Genomic DNA, 18,285 nt, shown 5'->3' on the forward strand with positions numbered 1-18,285 from the left:
TAAATTAATATGTTATTTGAGAGTGACTTAATCTTTCAATTTTATATATTACATGATGAATTTACTCCATTTTCTATATTAGGTAATATATATTATATAAATTAATATAATAAATTCAATATGCCGAAGTTCAAATGTAACTATCATTCTATAAACTTTCGCACCGAAGAGGATTTTCTTACTAAAATTTATGAAGTTAAAATAATATTTTTAAAATAAAAATATTTTAAAATAAATTAATTTATTTAAAATATACCTATTCAGTTCAAATTAAATTTACAAAATCAAATTATTAGTGAGATCCACCTTATTTTCAACTTTCAACTTCGAGTCCGTTATCTTCATGCTATTATTTTCATAAATTTGAACTACTTAAAAACAAAGAAAAATGCATTTTAAAAAATAGAATTTATTTATAATTATTGATTAAAAATTTAGCAACTAACATTATAACTAATTTTAAAATTTATTTAATGATTTTATATTTTTATTATAATTTTAACCGTTAAATTTTTAATTAACAACTATAAATGTTAAGAGCTCGTTTGGTGATCAGATTAAGATAAGACAAAATATGATATGCAGAAAGAATAACAATGAAATAAGATAAAATCATGATAAGTTTTAATTATATTTACTAGTTGGTGCACACCAATGACAATAAGATATCATATGAATTATGTTCAATGGAAAAATTATCATTTTATTAAAATTATATATAATTTTCTAAACATCAACTTTTTTTATAAATTATGAAACTTATAAAATATAATTTAATTAAATTATAAAAAATTATATTTTTTTTATGCAATTAATTTTCTTATAATTATAAAAAAAATTTATATAAGTTTTTTAAATTAGTCAAATATTTTCCTATAAAAATATTTTTAATAACAATTATTTATTTAATTTGTTATTTTCAATTAATAAAATAATTTAAATTTCTGTCTCAAAATTAACGTATCAGATATAGTATATATAATATGCTAATTAATAAGTATTATGCATATATTTTATGAGGGAGAGGGGGGAGATAGCTTGTTGACCCTAATCCGGTGTTTTTCTCTGGATAAGAAATATAGTAAAGTAGAGATATCGATTTTAAAAGAAAAATTATCTAATCCTATTATTTTGATTTTTTTAATTTATTATATAATTGATTTTGTTTAAAACTTTAATCTTATCTAATTTGATGGAGTTTGGAATGGATTAGTTTTCAATTTTAATTCTACCTTTATTTTTATAAGAAAATATTAAATAATGATAAGATATATAATAAAATTAATTTAAAATATTAAATATTTTATTTATATATCATTATATAATTATATTTATGTATCTTAACTCAAATAATTAATTAAAAATAATTCTTAATTAAATGTATTTTTATATAGGTATAAGTTATATCATAATTTGTATAAGCATATAAGAAATAAAAATATAAACATGAATAATATTATTAAATTATGAATAAAAATATATAGATATGTTGAAGTTAAGTTTAAATTAGATCGGATGGATTATGAATGTCAAAACGGTGTCGTTGTGGGGTGTGTAAGATTTTTCATTCAGAGGCAATGTTTCAATTTTTATTGGATTGAGTAGGTTGATAAATATTCCAGAGCAATAGGATAAGATATAATGTAACCAACAAATAACATATTATAATAAAATAGTCCTCCTTTTCTGACCTCGAAACAGGCTCTAAATATACAGTTTGGTGGTCAGAACCTGTCTTGCTAGAACCATTTTTATACTCTCCATCTTTTTATTTTGCTGTTGCGTCGTCACTCTTTGCAACTCGACGTTGTCGTTAACCTGAACAGAACGCATTCGTCTTGTTCCAAAACGGTGCAGTTTTGAAAGGATCGTTCTTCTTCTCTGTTTCTCCTCGTAAGTTCTTCTTTACTTTCTTGCTAGAATGCTAGGGTTCCAATTCCTTTTTTACTTCTATTTTAATATTGTCTTCGTTATATCATCTGTTTAATTGTTAATATGTTTAAGGTAGAAAATGAAGAAAAATAAAGCAGAAGACCATATTCGATTCTTCGAAGGGAAATAAGTTTAGGATTTAATTTTGATTCACTTTGTGTGTATTTGTACGCTATCGTTGAATCATGTATTGTCATTTTAAAAAGAAAATAGTTGAATACCTTTTGCACTAATTGAATAAGCTTAATTAAGTTTTTTTGTTGTGGATTAAAGTAATACAAGATATTGTATTGTGTAGAATTTGATTTTATTTAGCCGTTGTATACTAAATACTACACTGGAGAATTTTGTACTGTTATGATCTTTTATGTAATATTGAAATCAATTTGAAAATTTACTTATCCATGTTGTCCTGTTGATCTGTTGGAAACTTGCTCTCTGTGATATTGATATTCTGTTGTGGTAGTAGTTGTTCCTCTGTTTTCTTTTAAAAAATGATTAAGAGAAGGATGGTGTTGTTAATCAAATAATCTTTTTTCGTTCCTTGTGATGATCAATGCAAAGGAAGCACATACACTTCAAAATAACAGCTGTGGATGCATATTTAAGTTTGACACTACATTTTACAATAACTCTCACTAATACTGTTAGGTGTTTGTTTGACCTTTATTTTTTAAACATTTATACCAATACAAATGGGAATATTACAACAATCAGATAAATTGTAACATTTTTCTATTTTCACAATAACTCATACATCAAGCATGTCTAGATTCAAGCTTGTATTTTATGTGAATTTTACATTAATCCTATACATTTTATTATGGCCGTGGCATATCTTAAGATATTTTAAATTTGCATATCCCCATGTTTGTGTCTTGTCATATCTGTGTCAAGTTGTGTTCAAGCTTTCTAGGTCAGTGGTCTAGAAATGATCCTTGGTTATATTTGGCTGCTAAACTATTCATGTTGTTTCAACCTTGTCAGTTTTTCTCTTTTGATTGTATTTGCTTTGTGGAGGACTAGAAGCTTTTGATTGACAGTTCTTGGGCCAATTAACACCATGAGCTTGCATTTAAACAGGGAAACCACTTTAGGAAAACATATTTGGTTGGTGTTTGTAACCTTGGTGACTATGGTTGGAGTACTAGATTTATCACCATTGTCCAGAGTTTATCATATGCTTGTATGTTACTATGTTGTAATTGATGGGGTTATCTTTGTCTCTAGAATCTTTCTAATTCTATGTTTCTTTGGTGTAGTCTTGGTGTCTGAGTATTTGTTTTGTTGATGTTTGCTCAGTTCAGTGAAAAAGTGGATTCCTTTGATCATTTAAAGGGTTGCGATACCCTAGATCAAATGATGGAGACTGGAGATATTAGTCAGCCTGAACCACCGAAACAGGTGTGGTGTGAGGAAAAACAGGCTTCTGTTCATGAAGAAATTAAGAGAATGAACCAATTGCCTGCAAACAGTTCATATGTTACACATCGTCTGAAGGTTCTTAATAAAATTTTGCAACTCATGTCAGTTCAGGTAGACCATTCTTTGTTCATCAGCCATAGGTTTTTTTTAGTCATATGCTAATTTTCAAGTGATTAATTGTATTTTTCTTTTATGCTGTTATGTCAGAGAACTGTATCCCGAGAGCAGGAGTTGGAGTTGCTTTTTGCCGGGCTTTCTTTGTGAAAGTAGTATTGCTGGCCATGGTAAGTTCTTGGGGAATCAATAGTAGGTTTATAACTATTTGCAATGTTGTTTGTGTTTGTGCATATGAGGTCTACATGCATGTTATTTTGGCAATTTGGTTTTAGATGTTGCTCGTGACTCTCGTGACTGTCATCATTGCAGCTTTTTTTTTTTTTAAATGACATTAATTTATTTTGGGTACTTTTAAAGTTACAAAACCAGCTGATCCTGGTGTCTTTTTATTTTTCATACAGCCCCTGACATTAGTGGATCTGCATCTTGAAGGCCAAAAGATAAAGAACAAGGCTTGTTTACAGTTTGTATGTATTGGCATTTAGCAATACGATATTGGTCAGAGTCAAGGCTTTACTCATAACTTGGCTGAGCTTAAGCAGCAATGTCTGTACCCTTCTTTGGCTACTTTTGATATAATAGTAATACATCATGTTGCAAGTTGAAACCTTGCTGCCACTGCCCCCTTCTTTCCTTCGTTTCATTCATGGATCATGCCATCGAGGAACTTTCTTTCATAATCCGGTCGTGGAACATCTATGTTGTTTTTGACACACTCTGTAATGGCTCTGGAAATGACCTGGAAAAAAATATACTGAACCAGAAACACAATATAATGTCAATGTCTTAGGATTTCTTGAGTTACTACAACAAAATTATGGGGGATACACTTCTCATTATTATGTAATATTGTAGAATGAAGACCACATTAGTTTCTTTGGCTACAGACAACGCATTTGTTGGAGTTCTTATATATTCCAACTGTTGATAAAATAATGGCGAGCTCATTTGTATATAACTGCATTTAGTGTTTTATTAAAATTATTATTTTTAAAGCTCTTAAATGTTTCATTTAAGTGTAAGCTAGTATGATTTTTTATTTTTTTATTTTTTTTGGGAGGAGGGGTTGTGGCCTGGGGGTTTGCATTAGAGGCGAGGGATATGCTCGTCTAATCATATGCTACATATTGTAACTTCCAAGGCATGACTTCTTAATGTGGCTTTGCAATGCAGGTTCATATAGATACTATGATACGTATTTAGTGCGAGATTGGTTTAATTTATTTTTGAAAAAAATGTCAAATTTTGAGATTTTATTTGACAATTTCTTTAAATTTAAACGTTATGCATTGAAGTTTAAAACAATGGCATTTTCTAAAAAATATACAATTTTATTTTTGAAAAGGACAAATCAATATACAACAACAACAACAACGCCTTATCCCACTAGGTGGGGTCGACTACATGGATCAACTTCCGCCATAATGTTCTATCAAGTACCATACTTCTATCCAAATCATTAAGTTCGAGATCCTTTTTTATAACCTCTCTTATAGTCTTTTTGGGTCTTCCTCTGCCTCGAATTGTTTGTCTTCTCTCCATCTGGTCTACTCTCCTCACTACAGAGTCTACCGGTCTTCTCTCTACATGCCCAAACCACCTAAGTCTATTTTCCACCATCTTCTCTACAATAGGCGCTACTCCAACCCTCTCTCTAATAGCTTCGTTTCTAATTTTATCCTGTCGAGTCTTACCACACATCCACCGCAACATCCTCATCTCCGCTACACCTACTTTATTCTCATGTTGGCTCTTGACCGCCCAACATTCTGTTCCGTACAAAATCGCCAGTCTTATCGCAGTCCAATAAAACTTTCCCTTTAGCTTGATCGGTACCTTTGCATCACATAACACCCCCGATGCTTTTCTCCATTTCATCCATCCTGCTTGAATGCGATGATTCACATCCCCTTCAATTTCCCCATCATCCTATATTACAGACCCAAGATATTTAAACCGTGTGACTTGAGGGATAATATGGTCTCCTATTTTCACCTCTGAGTTAGAAACCCTCCTTCTTTTGTTGAACTTACATTCCATATACTCCGATTTGCTTCTGCTTAGGCGAAAGCCATGTGTTTCTAGAGCTTGTCTCCAAGTTTCCAACCTCTCATTCAACTCCTCCCTCGACTCTCCAAGGAGGACTATGTCATCTGCAAAAAGCATGCATCTCGGCGCTATCTCTTGGATTTGTTCCGTGAGGACATCCAGAATTAAGGTAAAAAGGTAGGGGCTAAGGGTTGACCCTTGATGTAAACCAATTGTGATGGGAAAATCGTCTGACTCTCCACCCTGTGTCCTAACACTAGTCGATACCCTATCATACATATCTTGGATAGCTCGAATATATGCAACCTTAACCCCTTTTTCTCTAGAGCTTTCCACAAAATCTCTTTAGGCACTCTATCATACGCTTTCTCCAAGTCAATAAAAATCAAGGGCAAGTCTTGTTGGGCCATGCGATATTGCTCCATCACCCGCCGTAATAAATAAATCGCTTCCATGGTCGACCTTCCCGGCATGAAACCAAATTGATTCTCAGTAACTTGAGTCTCCTTCTTAATCTCCGTTCGATCACTCTTTCCCATAATTTCATGGTATGACTCATGAGCTTGATTCCCCTATAATTTGCACAATTTTGTATATCCCCTTGTTCTTATAGATTGGCACTAACGTGCTTCTCCTCCATTCCTCCGGCATGCGTTTTGACCTCATAATTTCGTTAAAGAGTTCGGTGAGCCACTCAAGACCTCTATCTCCAAGAGTTTTCCACACTTCAATAGGTATGTTGTCTGGCCCCACCGCCTTACCATTACTCATTCTTTTCAACGCTTCCTTTACTTCCTGTTTCTGAATCCGACGATAGTACTTATAGTTCCGGTCCTCTTCTCTTGTGTCTAGACTGCTAGAGTCATATCCATATCCATCATTAAATAAGTTGTGGAAATACGCCTTCCACCTTTCCTTGATATCTTTTTCATGCACTAAGACTTTGCCTTCTTCATCCTTAACACACTTTACTTGATCCAAATCTCTAGTCTTCCTCTCTCTACCCTTAGCAAGCCTATATATAGATCTTTCTCCGTCCCTGGTTCCTAGAGCTTGGTATAGTCCGTCAAAAGCTTGGGTTCTTGCCTCACTCACCGCCTTTTGGTTTCATTTCTAGCTATCTTATACTTATCCCAAGTTTCAGAATTTCTACACCTAGACCACTCCTTGAAACACTCCTTTTTTACTCTAACTTTGCTCTGAACATTTTCATTCCACCACCACGATTCTTTACCCCTAGGTCCAAAACCTCTAGATTCACCCAACGTCTCTTTAGCCACTTTAATAATCTCTTGGGACATCTTGTTCCACATATCATTTGCACTTCCTTGTGATTGTCCACACCAACCCTCCCATATCTTTTGTTGGAAGATTCCTTGTTTCTCACCCTTCAAGTGCCACCATTTGATCCTTGGTGCTACCATAGGACTTCTTCTCTTTGCCCTATCTCTAATTCTTACATCCATAACCAAAACTCTATGTTGGGTAGTCAAGCTCTCTCCCGGGATAACTTTACAGTTCAAGCAATACTTCCTATCAGACTTCCTGATAAGGAAGAAATCTATCTGAGAACATGTCCCTCCACTTTTGTAAGTGATAAGATGTTCCTCTCTTTTCTTAAACCATGTATTGGCTATAGAAAGATCCAAAGCCTCCGAAAATTCCAAGATGGATTTACCCTCCCCATTCATTTCCCCTAGGCCAAAACCCCCATGCACCCCCTCAAAACCTCTAGCCACGCTACCTACATGTCCATTGAGATCCCCTCCTAGGAAAACTTTCTCTCCTTGGGGTATATCCTGAAGTACCCCTTCTAGATCCTCCCAAAATTTTACCTTAAAGTGTTCTGCTAACCCAACCTGAGGTGCGTACCCACTAATAACATTAAAGGTGTCCTGTCCCACTACCAATTTTAAGACTATGATACGATCTCCTACTCTTCTTACATCCACGACATCCTTCTTCCACTCCTTGTCCACAATAATCCCTACCCCATTTCTTGATCTGATTTTTCCCGTATACCACAGCTTAAATTCCGAGTTGTCTAATTCTTTCGCTTTTTCACCTGTCCACTTAGTTTCTTGTAGGCACATAAAATTGATCTTCCTCCTCACCATAACATCCACTATTTCCATAGATTTTCCAGTAAGTGTGCCTATATTCCATGTACCAAAGCGAATCCTCCTGTCATGAACTAACTTCTTTACCCACACCCGTTCACGAAAATGTGGGAACCCTTGCTTACTTTTCACTACATCCGGGCGGCGATGCAGCGGCCCTTGCTCTTTTGACACTGTACTCGAGCCATACAGCGCGTTGCTTCCGGGCAACGACCTAGCATTCACATTATTACGTAATTGATCCATGTCATAGAGATTCGACAAAGTTTAACGTTGGTTGTCGAAAGCCTAACACAACCCTCTCCTTTTATCCGGGCTTGGGACCGACTAAGAATAGCAAAGCTACCCTAGGCAGGATTAAAGGGCCAAATCAATATATTGCCTCAAAAAATTGGCATGATCACCACAAGAAGTGATCAAACCAAAGCAACAATACAAAAACAAGGTGCTGGTATGTGACTGCAATAAAGTACATATGAGCACCCAAAAACGGTAAAATGATATAAAAGGTTACTTTTACAAACTTTTTTCCTAAAGGGGTCTGTTTGTTAAGAAATTCTTTGGGGGATCAATTTTTAAGGGTGTTTCGCCATTGGCAGTGACGAAACACCCTATTTACCAGGACGCGCAACGACATCAAAGGATATTTCTCCAGTACCACCAGCGACACAGTTGTAGCTGTAGTTCACGCATCCAGTGTGTTTCGTCAGTACCATTGACGAAACACACTCCCTTTCATTTCCATACATGCATGCATACCATGCATGCACCATGGGTGTCCTCTTTTCTTTTCTCCTTATTTTTTTCCACGCCTCCATGCATGCCAGGCACGTTGCATGCCCCTTCCATTTCCACCATGGCTCTCCCCTTCCATTTGAAGTTGGTTTTCAGCTTTTTTTGAAATATAAATTTTGTTAGTTAGTTTGATCATTTATAATAAATAAGATAATTTATATGAAAATTAAACTCTTAATTAAATGTTCTATCTCATTAATTAACATAATAATTTTATATTAAATATATACATTAATTTTGAAAATCAAGTTTCACTTTTCATTAAAAAGCAATAGAAGAAAACACGTTGTAGTAAGAAAGATATTTTTATGTATCTATGAATTACTTTTAATAATAATAATAAGTCACCAAACTACTAAAAAATGCACATTCATAACAAAATAAGATAATTTATGTGAGACTCTTAATTAAATGTTTTATCTCATTAATTAACATAATAATTTGATATTAAATATAAACATTAATTTTGAAAATGAAGTTTCACTTTTAATTAAAAAGCAACACAAGAAAACACAAGAAAACACGTTGCAGAGAAATTATTGTTTACACAACTAATAATCACAAATTAACATATTCAATTATATTTAAATAAACATAATATTAATAAAAAATACCCATATTTATAAAAATTAAATTAAATTAAATATATATATATATATATATATATAAAAATTAATGACACAACAAATATATTATACAAAATAAATTTAAATACATGCAAAGAAATTATTGTTTACAGAGCTAATAATCACAAATTAACATATTCAATTATATTTAAATAAATATAATATTAATACCAAATATCCATCCTAAGGCCTGTAGGAATGCTTTTAACTTAAAAGAAACTAAAATAACTATGTAACTGCTTTTAACTTAAAAGAAACTTTTACCTAATACAAAAATTAAATATAAATTTTACTATTAAATAAATTATTGTTGAGTAGCAATAATATCAAATTTTAACTTATATTACCTGATGATTGAAGCCTTGGTCAAAAACATAGAAAATGTAGAAACTTTAAGCTTTTCTCCACCAAATAAATTTTTTAACTTTGTGTATCTCGAATTCGTAAGTTGCTCCATCAGAATCTATGTGAAATAAATGCATGTGTTTCGCCGATGGGACTGACGAAATCACATGCAGCTGAAAAAAAAAAAAAAGCTGACACAGGCTATGTCGCTGATGGTACTGGCAGGATGCTTCTGTGCCGTTACTGATATTGGCGAAATAGGGTGTTTCGTCATTGGTATTGGCGAAACACCCAGAAAAACAGACCCCCCAAAACAAACCCATTTAAAGAAAATCTATTCAAGAATTAGCCATATATACTTAAAAATATACAAATTTAATTATGTTTCGTAAATTGCAAACAAAATTATCATTTTGATTGATGTAATATTCTTCCAATCACTTATTAAAATTTTACTGAAGAATCAAAATCTATTTTGTAGTTCATTTTAAAACTGAAAGGATCTGCATTGCATCTCTATTCCTTTATTTGTTTTCATGCATTTTAAGTGAAGAGAAATATGATAGAAAAAAGTGAAGTGGTCAAGTGGATATATTAATCATGTCTCTTATTTATTGTGGATTGGTTGGTCAGGTAAGCCAACATAGAGTATTTATGCTTTTCAAACTACACATGTGAGGGATTGTATACATCAATCGAACATAGTAAGCGTCCATGGATCAATTGAGGATCATTTGATCGAGCAAGTACTCACGACTTAACGCTTGAGGAATTGTGGATTTTCCAGATTTAGAATGAGTGAGCCTCTAACTTCTAAGTCTAATCACATTTAATAAATAAATAAGAGTGACTTCTTTTAGTCACACTAAGTTATAAATATTAGGATTTCTTAAGATCTCTTGGGTCTGTCTTTACAATTCCTCAATGCTCTTCCATGTGAACATTTAGTAATTAGTAATAAGAAGTAAGAAGGAAATGTTAAAAATGATTATAAGATCTCACAAATTTGCTTTCTCTCCATTAAAAACAAGATTTGGAGGAGAAATAGGACCATATTTTTTAAATGCATAATTTATCCTTTACATAGTATACTATTTCCAGTTATAGTTGCAGGAAATAACAGTGGTTACAACAAAAAGTGTTGTTAGATAATCAGAATGATATCACACGAAATAATAGTTGTTACAACAAAAGTGCAGTTGGATAATCAGAATGATATGGCTGGAAATAATAGTGGTTACAACAAAAATGACTATAAAACAATTTTTTAAATTAGTCAACAGTAATGATTGATTGACTGTTAATTTTTTAAAATTAACAAATCTTCTTTAACGACCTATAATTATTGTAAAATAAATTAAATAAAAGGTAAAAAAGCATTGAGCATACTACAAATTTTACGACTATAGATTAGCAAGATTATTAAAACAATGTATTATCATTATTTGAATTCTCAAACATATAAGAAACTATCAATAAATAATAAATAATAAATATACATACATTGACAATGCAAATCGTCATTTAATTGCAAACTGCTAACGTACAAACTACTGTAATGGAGAGTTTGGTAGGAGATTTCTTTTTTGTTTTTTCGGGAATTAAATGTTGGGAAATTTAGTTTCGCATATTTTGATATACATTTTTTAAGGAAAAATGGGAAAAATGTTTTTCCTAAATATTTTTAATTAATTTTTCACAAAAACAGGGAGGTGTGAGAATCTTACTTTTTTTAATTTAATTTTTTTATCAAAGTAAAAATATCATGTTATTATTTATTAAATTATATAATATAATAAATAATTAAAACAATTAATAGAAATATACATAACTTTTTTATTCCTAATAAATTAATCTAAAAATTCACAATTATCCATTCCCATAAAATATGATTTTGGAGTTAGCTATTGGCCACTGCACAATTCCACCCGATAGTATATAATAGTATAAGTCTATCAACTCAAATTTTTTCTCCAAAATATATAATTTAAAATCAAAGTTGAATGGTGATGCACTAATATTAGTTTTTGTAAAGAATATACATATTCTTTTATGGTAGGTAATCTTATTAGAGCAAGATTATTATATGCAATAAAATTTTTCTTCTAATTATTTAACACAATATAAATCTAGGACTTTTAACACAATGTAAATTTAGGACTTAAACTTGAGACCTCTAGTTTGATACATTAATATTATAAAAAAATTTAATTAATTAATTAATTAAAAACCAAGTTGATATATATTTTAAAATAATTATTATAAAAATTAGTAAATTTATCATATGATATTATTTGTGATTAGATAAAAATATAAAACTATTTTAAATTATGTGTATTTTTTTATTTTCTTTTACCAGCCTATTTTGTATTTTCTTTTACAATTAAGTAATAGATCTTATCATCTTAATTTTTGTTAAGGAGTTTAGTTCAATTGAATGAGTAATATGCATGAGGTATTGTAGATATGAGGGTGTGTTCTTGGTGCAGTTTTTTTCCAAACCAAACATAAAAAGTATATGTAATTTGGTTTGATTCAATTTGAAATTATTTTCAAATCAAAATCAAACTAATCTTTTACTTTGCTGTTTGATTTGAATCATTTTTTTTAATTTTTACTAAAATATTATTCTATTAAAATTCATATATTTTATGTTATTTTTTAAATCAAATTATATTAAAAAGATTACTAATGACAATTTACAAAAACTTGTTATCACGCTAAATATTCTATAATACAAATTTGTTAAATTTTCATCAATTTTAAATCAAACACATCCAGAAAAAATCATTTAAGAAAAAAAATAATATATATTACATAAATTTCGTATACATAATATTTTAAAATGTTATAAGAATCAAATCATATACACATAAAATAACATAATAACAAAGTAGTAGATAAATATTAAGCTTTGCTTCAATTTTGGAAACGTAAAGCACAATTTAAACCAAACTAATAACTTTAAGCACAAAGCAACCAAAAATTATTAATTTTTATTTTGGATTGATGTGAATTTTAACCCAATGATAAAATTCAATTTAAAGTATAAACTATACAATTTTGATTTGACGTTTAGCATACAAATATCTGATCTCATGCACTCGATAACTATGCATAAATGCTAATATCTAACTGAAAAATAATAAAATTGAAAGCTGCTCCCTCAGAACACATAACCACATACACTTCGGTTAATCCGAAAGAAGCTCATCGGAATCGCAAGACACCGCCGACGACATGGCCGCCGCCGTGACCGATATGGCCCGCCGTCACACGATTAGCCAAATACTGGTCGACCTCGTCAAGTTCGCCGTCGGTTCCGCCATCGACGGCTCACGCAGAATCATCCCTGGTCATTTCCTATCTCTCTAATTTTAGGAAAATAATTAAATTCTTTTCATAATTGTTTTGAGTTTGTGATCAATTGAGTGCTCTCTCAAGACTTGCTACTACTAACGTTGGGCAATTTATTGTTATTGTATTAAGTGGTGTGATCTTATTTGCGTGATTGTACAAATTTCATCTTGTATTCGTTTTTTCGAAATTGTATCTCGAAATTTTGAAAGCATTGAGGAAAATGAAAAGATAAGGTAGTAGTTTTTGTAATTATTATTGACTAAAAATGAAATATTAAGCCAACCACTCATGTTTCATGTGTGCAGAAATTGAAATGAATCTACATGTGAAAAATTAGTTGTTGAGTGTTTGGGTCTGACAACTTGGGAGTATCTTGTCCCATGTTTTATGATGCATTTATCATTCAGTGTTGTACTACTTGTAATTCACATCCTTGATTCTATTTCATCCTAAAACTTTGGTTTTTAACTCTGGAATGATGTTGTGTGATCCATCCCGTGATCCATGTAGCCGATCTCATTTAGTGAGATAAGCCTTTATTGTTGTTGTTGATGATCCTATTTCATCAGACAGCCATTGATTTATGAATTTATCAATTAGGATTTGGCTCTTCTAAGATGAGAAGAGAAGTGTGAGTAGAGGATAAAGTATACTTATACTTAATTAGAAAATTAATGGTTGAAACTGTAATTAATTTTACGGTTTTTATACATGTACTTGATTTGATCTCATTTTCAACTTTTTTTGTTTCTTTTTTTAATTAATAGATGTAAGTCTGCTTTATTCTCTCGATAATCACCTGTCATCTTGGGGGAGTCAAAACCATTTGCAATTTCTCTTCATTATTCTTTTGGTTTAGAGACAAATATTTACTGATCCAAATATTAGTTTTGTATCTCCTTCTGCAACACAGGCCTTTATTAAGAATTTGTGGTGAATTTACTGTATTCAGTGAGGGCTTTAATTTATTTCCTTGATGATCATCTTAATAATCCTTTATACTTAACATATTGCTGCTACATTGACCATACACCATCAATATCAATTAATATATCTCTTTGGGGCTGTAATATCATATATTGTAAGCATGTTGCTTTTCTAGGTTCCATTTAACTCCTTGCCTGTATATTAATCATCAAAATCCTTACAATTTTTATTTAGGAAAAAAGTGGAGAGTGTTTCTCTTGTTTCCTTAAGTGGTAAAAAAATTTGTTAAATTAAAAATTTAGTACCCAGTTCCTACACTTTACATCATTGTTTAGTTTAGTCCCTACATGTTTCATATGCAAATATCATTGCTGTATTTATTACAGGTAGGAAGCAGGTAGATAAGATGGTGCCAGAAGGATTAATAAACATACCCTTGCCAACCCCTTTAAAGGCCAAGAAACACCCTGATTTAAAGGTTGCAAATGACCTCCCTTTTGAGACAAAAATGGAGGAAGTGAAGGAAGACATGAATAACCTAAAGCAGCAGTACGAAGCATCAATCAAACGTGTTGAAGAATCACAGCCGCCAAACAAATCTGATGGCGGCTTTAAGGAAATCAATCTTGTGCAGGGCAATGGAAGGAGGGTATTCATTCGATCTCGTCTATAGAATGGAATTTTCAAAACCTACACTAGAGATTCTACACATCCATAAGATAGTGCAACATAAAATGTGCTTTGTTTTTCTATTCTCCCCTCTGACCATGTTAGATGGGAAGGGGGATAATAACTGGGCTTGAGGTTTGACCGTATGAGCCTGGGTACTGTCACCACTTGAGGTATACTAAGTTTCTTAGGTCCTATAACATGTCCTATAATATCCTATAACATGTCTTGTATGTAACATGTTCAATAACATCTATTTTTTTTTTCCAATGAATATACTACAATTTACAAACCCCACTTATTTTTTTTTGTTTATTTCTGTGCAATACAGAAAATTGGAGGCATAGTTATGTTTTAAAACTGGACGTGTTGGTTAGATTATGAACTATGCATTTGTTATGAACATTATTCTATTGGCTTTTGCTAACTATTGCCATTAGGGTAACAACTAACGAATCAAGAGTGAAATTTTTTTTCTAAGAAGTGTAAATGTTATGGGGATATTCTCACAATTTTCAGGAAACCTTGTGTTTATTGATTTCTTAATCTTTTATTTGATCAGCTGAACTAAATTAAATCATTACTTGAGGGTTTTCTCAGTCTAAATTAAACGAGTTTTTAAGACATAGGGTGAGTTTGTGTAAACTTAAAAAGAATAACCTTAAAATAAACATTTTTTAAGAAACATAGGATTTACTTCTTTTTCCTTTTTTTTAAGCAAAAATGTTATTTTGTTTAAACTTATTATTTGAAATAAACACTTATTTTAATAAAATAAGTAATTTTATTTTTAATTTTTTTAGTGTGTTTGTCTAAACTGTTTCTTGCTTAAAAAATGTTTATTAAAATAAATTTTGTTTGCTTCTTAAAAAATATTTATATAAAAAATGTTTATTTTAAAGTTACTTTTTTAAAGTTTAAATAAACTTACTTATATACACTGGAAAAAACAAAAAATTGCTTATTTTATTAAAATAAGCGGTAATTTCAACAAATAAATTTAATTCGTATTATTTGACTTCCGTGAAAAAATAAGGTTGTCAGAGCAAGGTAACATAAGAAAGCACATTCCACAGATGATAAATATGTGAAATATACTATGTAAAAGTACAAGCACATAGCAATTAGCAAATAATCCATTTTAAATTCCTCACATTTTAGCAAAACCTTGTTTGAAAGCAAGGAAACCATCACATAAGAGGAAAGAGAGGGACAGAGTTAAAACGCTAGTGAATCCAATCGGTTCTTTTGTGAAGGTTGTGTGAGGGTTTTGCTCCGTGTAACTATGATTTATGTTATCAAAATTCCAGAGTTTTTTTTTTTTTGGATTAAGTTAAAGGAGAAGAGCATTTGAAATGGGCCAAATTCATACTACTAATCTGCAAAACTAACAAAATAAGAATGAAAATGTGTTAATTTAACACTTTTATTATGCTATATCAATTATAAGTGTTGAAAGATAATGTTGCCAAAAAAGTTCAAATATAAAAAGAAGGGGGATGTTTTGGTTCACTCTACGATTTAGTGTGTTTGATTTATTGGTGGCGTGTTGAATAGAAATGTATGTGAGAGAAAACTTTGAAATGAACCGACGTTTAGGGTCATTGAACGAAAAATCAAACACATGAAAACACCATGCAAGAAGTTTTCCATTAAAGTCCCAAACAAGATCATCGATCTCTTTCTTCTTTTATTTTTTAACTGAAGAAAAAATGGATATCGACATAATATCTTTTTGGTTTGACTGTTCTAAATATTACATACCTAAGAAGGTAAAGTTGGTGATAGTCATTCACTAGAAAATTAATAATCAAAACTTTAACAACTGCAAAATTTATTGTATATATCCATGTATTTTACCACAATTTTAACGGTAGAATTTCCAATCAATGACTGTTGCAATTGCAAGTTGAAAGAGGTTATGAAGCACACGAAAAAAGGTTGTAATCATGTATGTAATAGTAAATAGCTTGTAACTCGGGGTTTAGGGTTTCTGTTGGTGTAAGACCACAAATGTAATTAGGTCTGCAATGAGTCAAGACAAATACAAATAATTAAAGCAGAAAATCCAAGCAGAAATGTTGGACAAAACTTTCTAGATCATTAGAATAGGCATCAATGTATCTGGATCTTATTCAAAAGACTCTGCCACACATTTGTTTACTAATTGTCTCATGGAAGAGAAGTGGGAGAGAAGCAACACTCATATTGAAAGTACATACATTGATGTTCTTTAACAGCCAAGTAATCCATGTCCTGGAATCACTTTGACTTTTTATCTGAAGGTGCACTGTTAACTTTGTATGGAGCAGCACTGTATGCATATTGCTGATATATTGAGAAGAAAACCATTTCAACACAAACCAAAAGGTTTTGGTAGCCTTCCTCAATGCGTTCCACAGCTAGCCAGGAATAACGGGATCGGATTATTCCTAGTGCTGCCAGGAGATCAAGCACAATTCCCTGTATAATTGAATAAAGTTAGTTGTTAAACTAATATAACATCAGTATTAAACTAATACAATCTTGTGTAACTAACAAAAAGCAAAAGGGCCATGGTTGGATTGACAGAAAGCCATGGGATGGAATGGATTAAAATGGAATGAAGTATAATGAAACATAATGGACTACAACCTTAATTTTAATGTTTGGATATGTTATGATGGAAAGGAACAAAATTTCCAACTTTCCATTCCATCTCATTCCTCCCAAATTGGAGACAGAAAAATGAAGAGAAAACGGAATAGGATTAAATAGGCTCAATTCTCATTTTACCATCCAAATAATGAAACATAAAACCATTTTATTTCATTTCCCTCTGTTCCATCTTCTCCCACCAATCCAATAACCTTAGTTCCACTATAGTGCGTGTGTGGTGTTCATAATCTTGGATAAGTTAAATGTTTTCCTTAGCCTAAATAAAAATCCCTCAATTTAAATAACCTAAAAAGTTAACTAAAAGTAGCATGCTGTGACTAAAGACTATCAGTGGTTGGCAAATTGAAAATCCAAACCAAAATTCAGTATTTCATCTGAAAAAATGACTTCTAATAGCACCATCCAAATTCTACAGAAGCAAATTCTTATATAATGTCTATTAATCAAGGTAAAGCATACGAATATACCTGCCAAAAGCAGAAAAAGACAATCCCTTTTATGCATAAAAACTTGGCAAGAGGCTTATGTGGCTCCAGCTCTTTAGAAAACACATGGTAGAAAACAACAAGAGAATACAATGCCAGTGACACTGAAATGTTCAGAATGACTGTGTTTATCCAGCTGACCCAAGTGGGATAAACATCAAGATACTGTAGAGTTATCATCAAGATTGAGCACACTGGACGTATCACAACAAATTGCCAAGTCCAGTTTTTGAGAAGCTTCAGTGTTTTATGGTCCAGACGAGTAGTGTGAGGCTGCAGATTGTGGCAATCATGAGTTAAACTTTACATTTATAAGTAGAAATTTTCAGGGAAGTAAGCACAATACAATGTTTAGCGTAATCAACTTAATTGATGAATCAAGTGTATTATTCCATGAATTGCTGGTGATCCTATGCATCTTATGAAGGACATGCAACTTTCTGCATAAGATCCCCTGCAAGACCATGTAACTAGAACCCTCTTTCATTTGGCCAAAAAAAAAAGTAACTGAGTTTTTTTTCAAAGTGATGGCTTATAATGGAGAACATGTAAACTAACCTGTAGGTTTATAATACCTTGAGTTAGATTTTTTTATGAGAAAAAAGGGAAGAAAACCGGCAGGCTATTTAATTTATTGATTTACTACAAATAATGTTTTCACTAAAATAAACATATTCATTATTGTTCTATGAAACCCTTATGCCCCTTTACAGTCATCTTGTGTGTGTGTACAAAACCAAGTTGTTGCCACTGAAGGGAACATCAATTTGGGGTCCT

The 18,285-nt window shown here is 31.5% G+C and overlaps 3 protein-coding genes across 3 annotated transcripts in view; 2 read left to right on the plus strand and 1 right to left on the minus strand.

Moving 5' to 3' along the window:
• The first annotated feature begins 1,683 nt into the window (after positions 1-1,683).
• Positions 1,684-4,478, plus strand: LOC100808093 (uncharacterized). The gene is made up of 4 exons (XM_003540031.5): positions 1,684-1,893; positions 3,235-3,468; positions 3,565-3,641; positions 3,876-4,478. The coding sequence occupies exons 2-3, from the start codon at positions 3,292-3,294 to the stop codon at positions 3,619-3,621; spliced, it is 234 nt and encodes a 77-aa protein (XP_003540079.1). The 5' UTR covers positions 1,684-1,893; positions 3,235-3,291; the 3' UTR covers positions 3,622-3,641; positions 3,876-4,478.
• Positions 4,479-12,526: 8,048 nt separating this feature from the next.
• Positions 12,527-14,655, plus strand: LOC100527638 (uncharacterized). The gene is made up of 2 exons (NM_001248366.2): positions 12,527-12,764; positions 14,083-14,655. The coding sequence occupies exons 1-2, from the start codon at positions 12,650-12,652 to the stop codon at positions 14,367-14,369; spliced, it is 402 nt and encodes a 133-aa protein (NP_001235295.1). The 5' UTR covers positions 12,527-12,649; the 3' UTR covers positions 14,370-14,655.
• A 1,706-nt stretch (positions 14,656-16,361) lies between these two features.
• The window catches only part of LOC100808621 (transmembrane protein 184C), an 11,895-nt gene continuing 9,971 nt past the window's right edge, over positions 16,362-18,285 (minus strand). The window contains exons 4-5 of the mRNA XM_003540032.4: positions 17,491-17,781; positions 16,362-16,828 (exon numbers count right to left, since the gene is read on the minus strand). Coding sequence (XP_003540080.1) covers positions 16,628-16,828; positions 17,491-17,781 — 492 coding nt within the window. The 3' untranslated portion in view covers positions 16,362-16,627. The remainder of the gene's footprint in view (positions 16,829-17,490; positions 17,782-18,285) is intronic.

Source organism: Glycine max, chromosome 12 (genome assembly GCF_000004515.6).
Source record: "Glycine max cultivar Williams 82 chromosome 12, Glycine_max_v4.0, whole genome shotgun sequence".
In the NCBI taxonomy this organism is placed as follows: domain Eukaryota; kingdom Viridiplantae; phylum Streptophyta; class Magnoliopsida; order Fabales; family Fabaceae; genus Glycine; species Glycine max.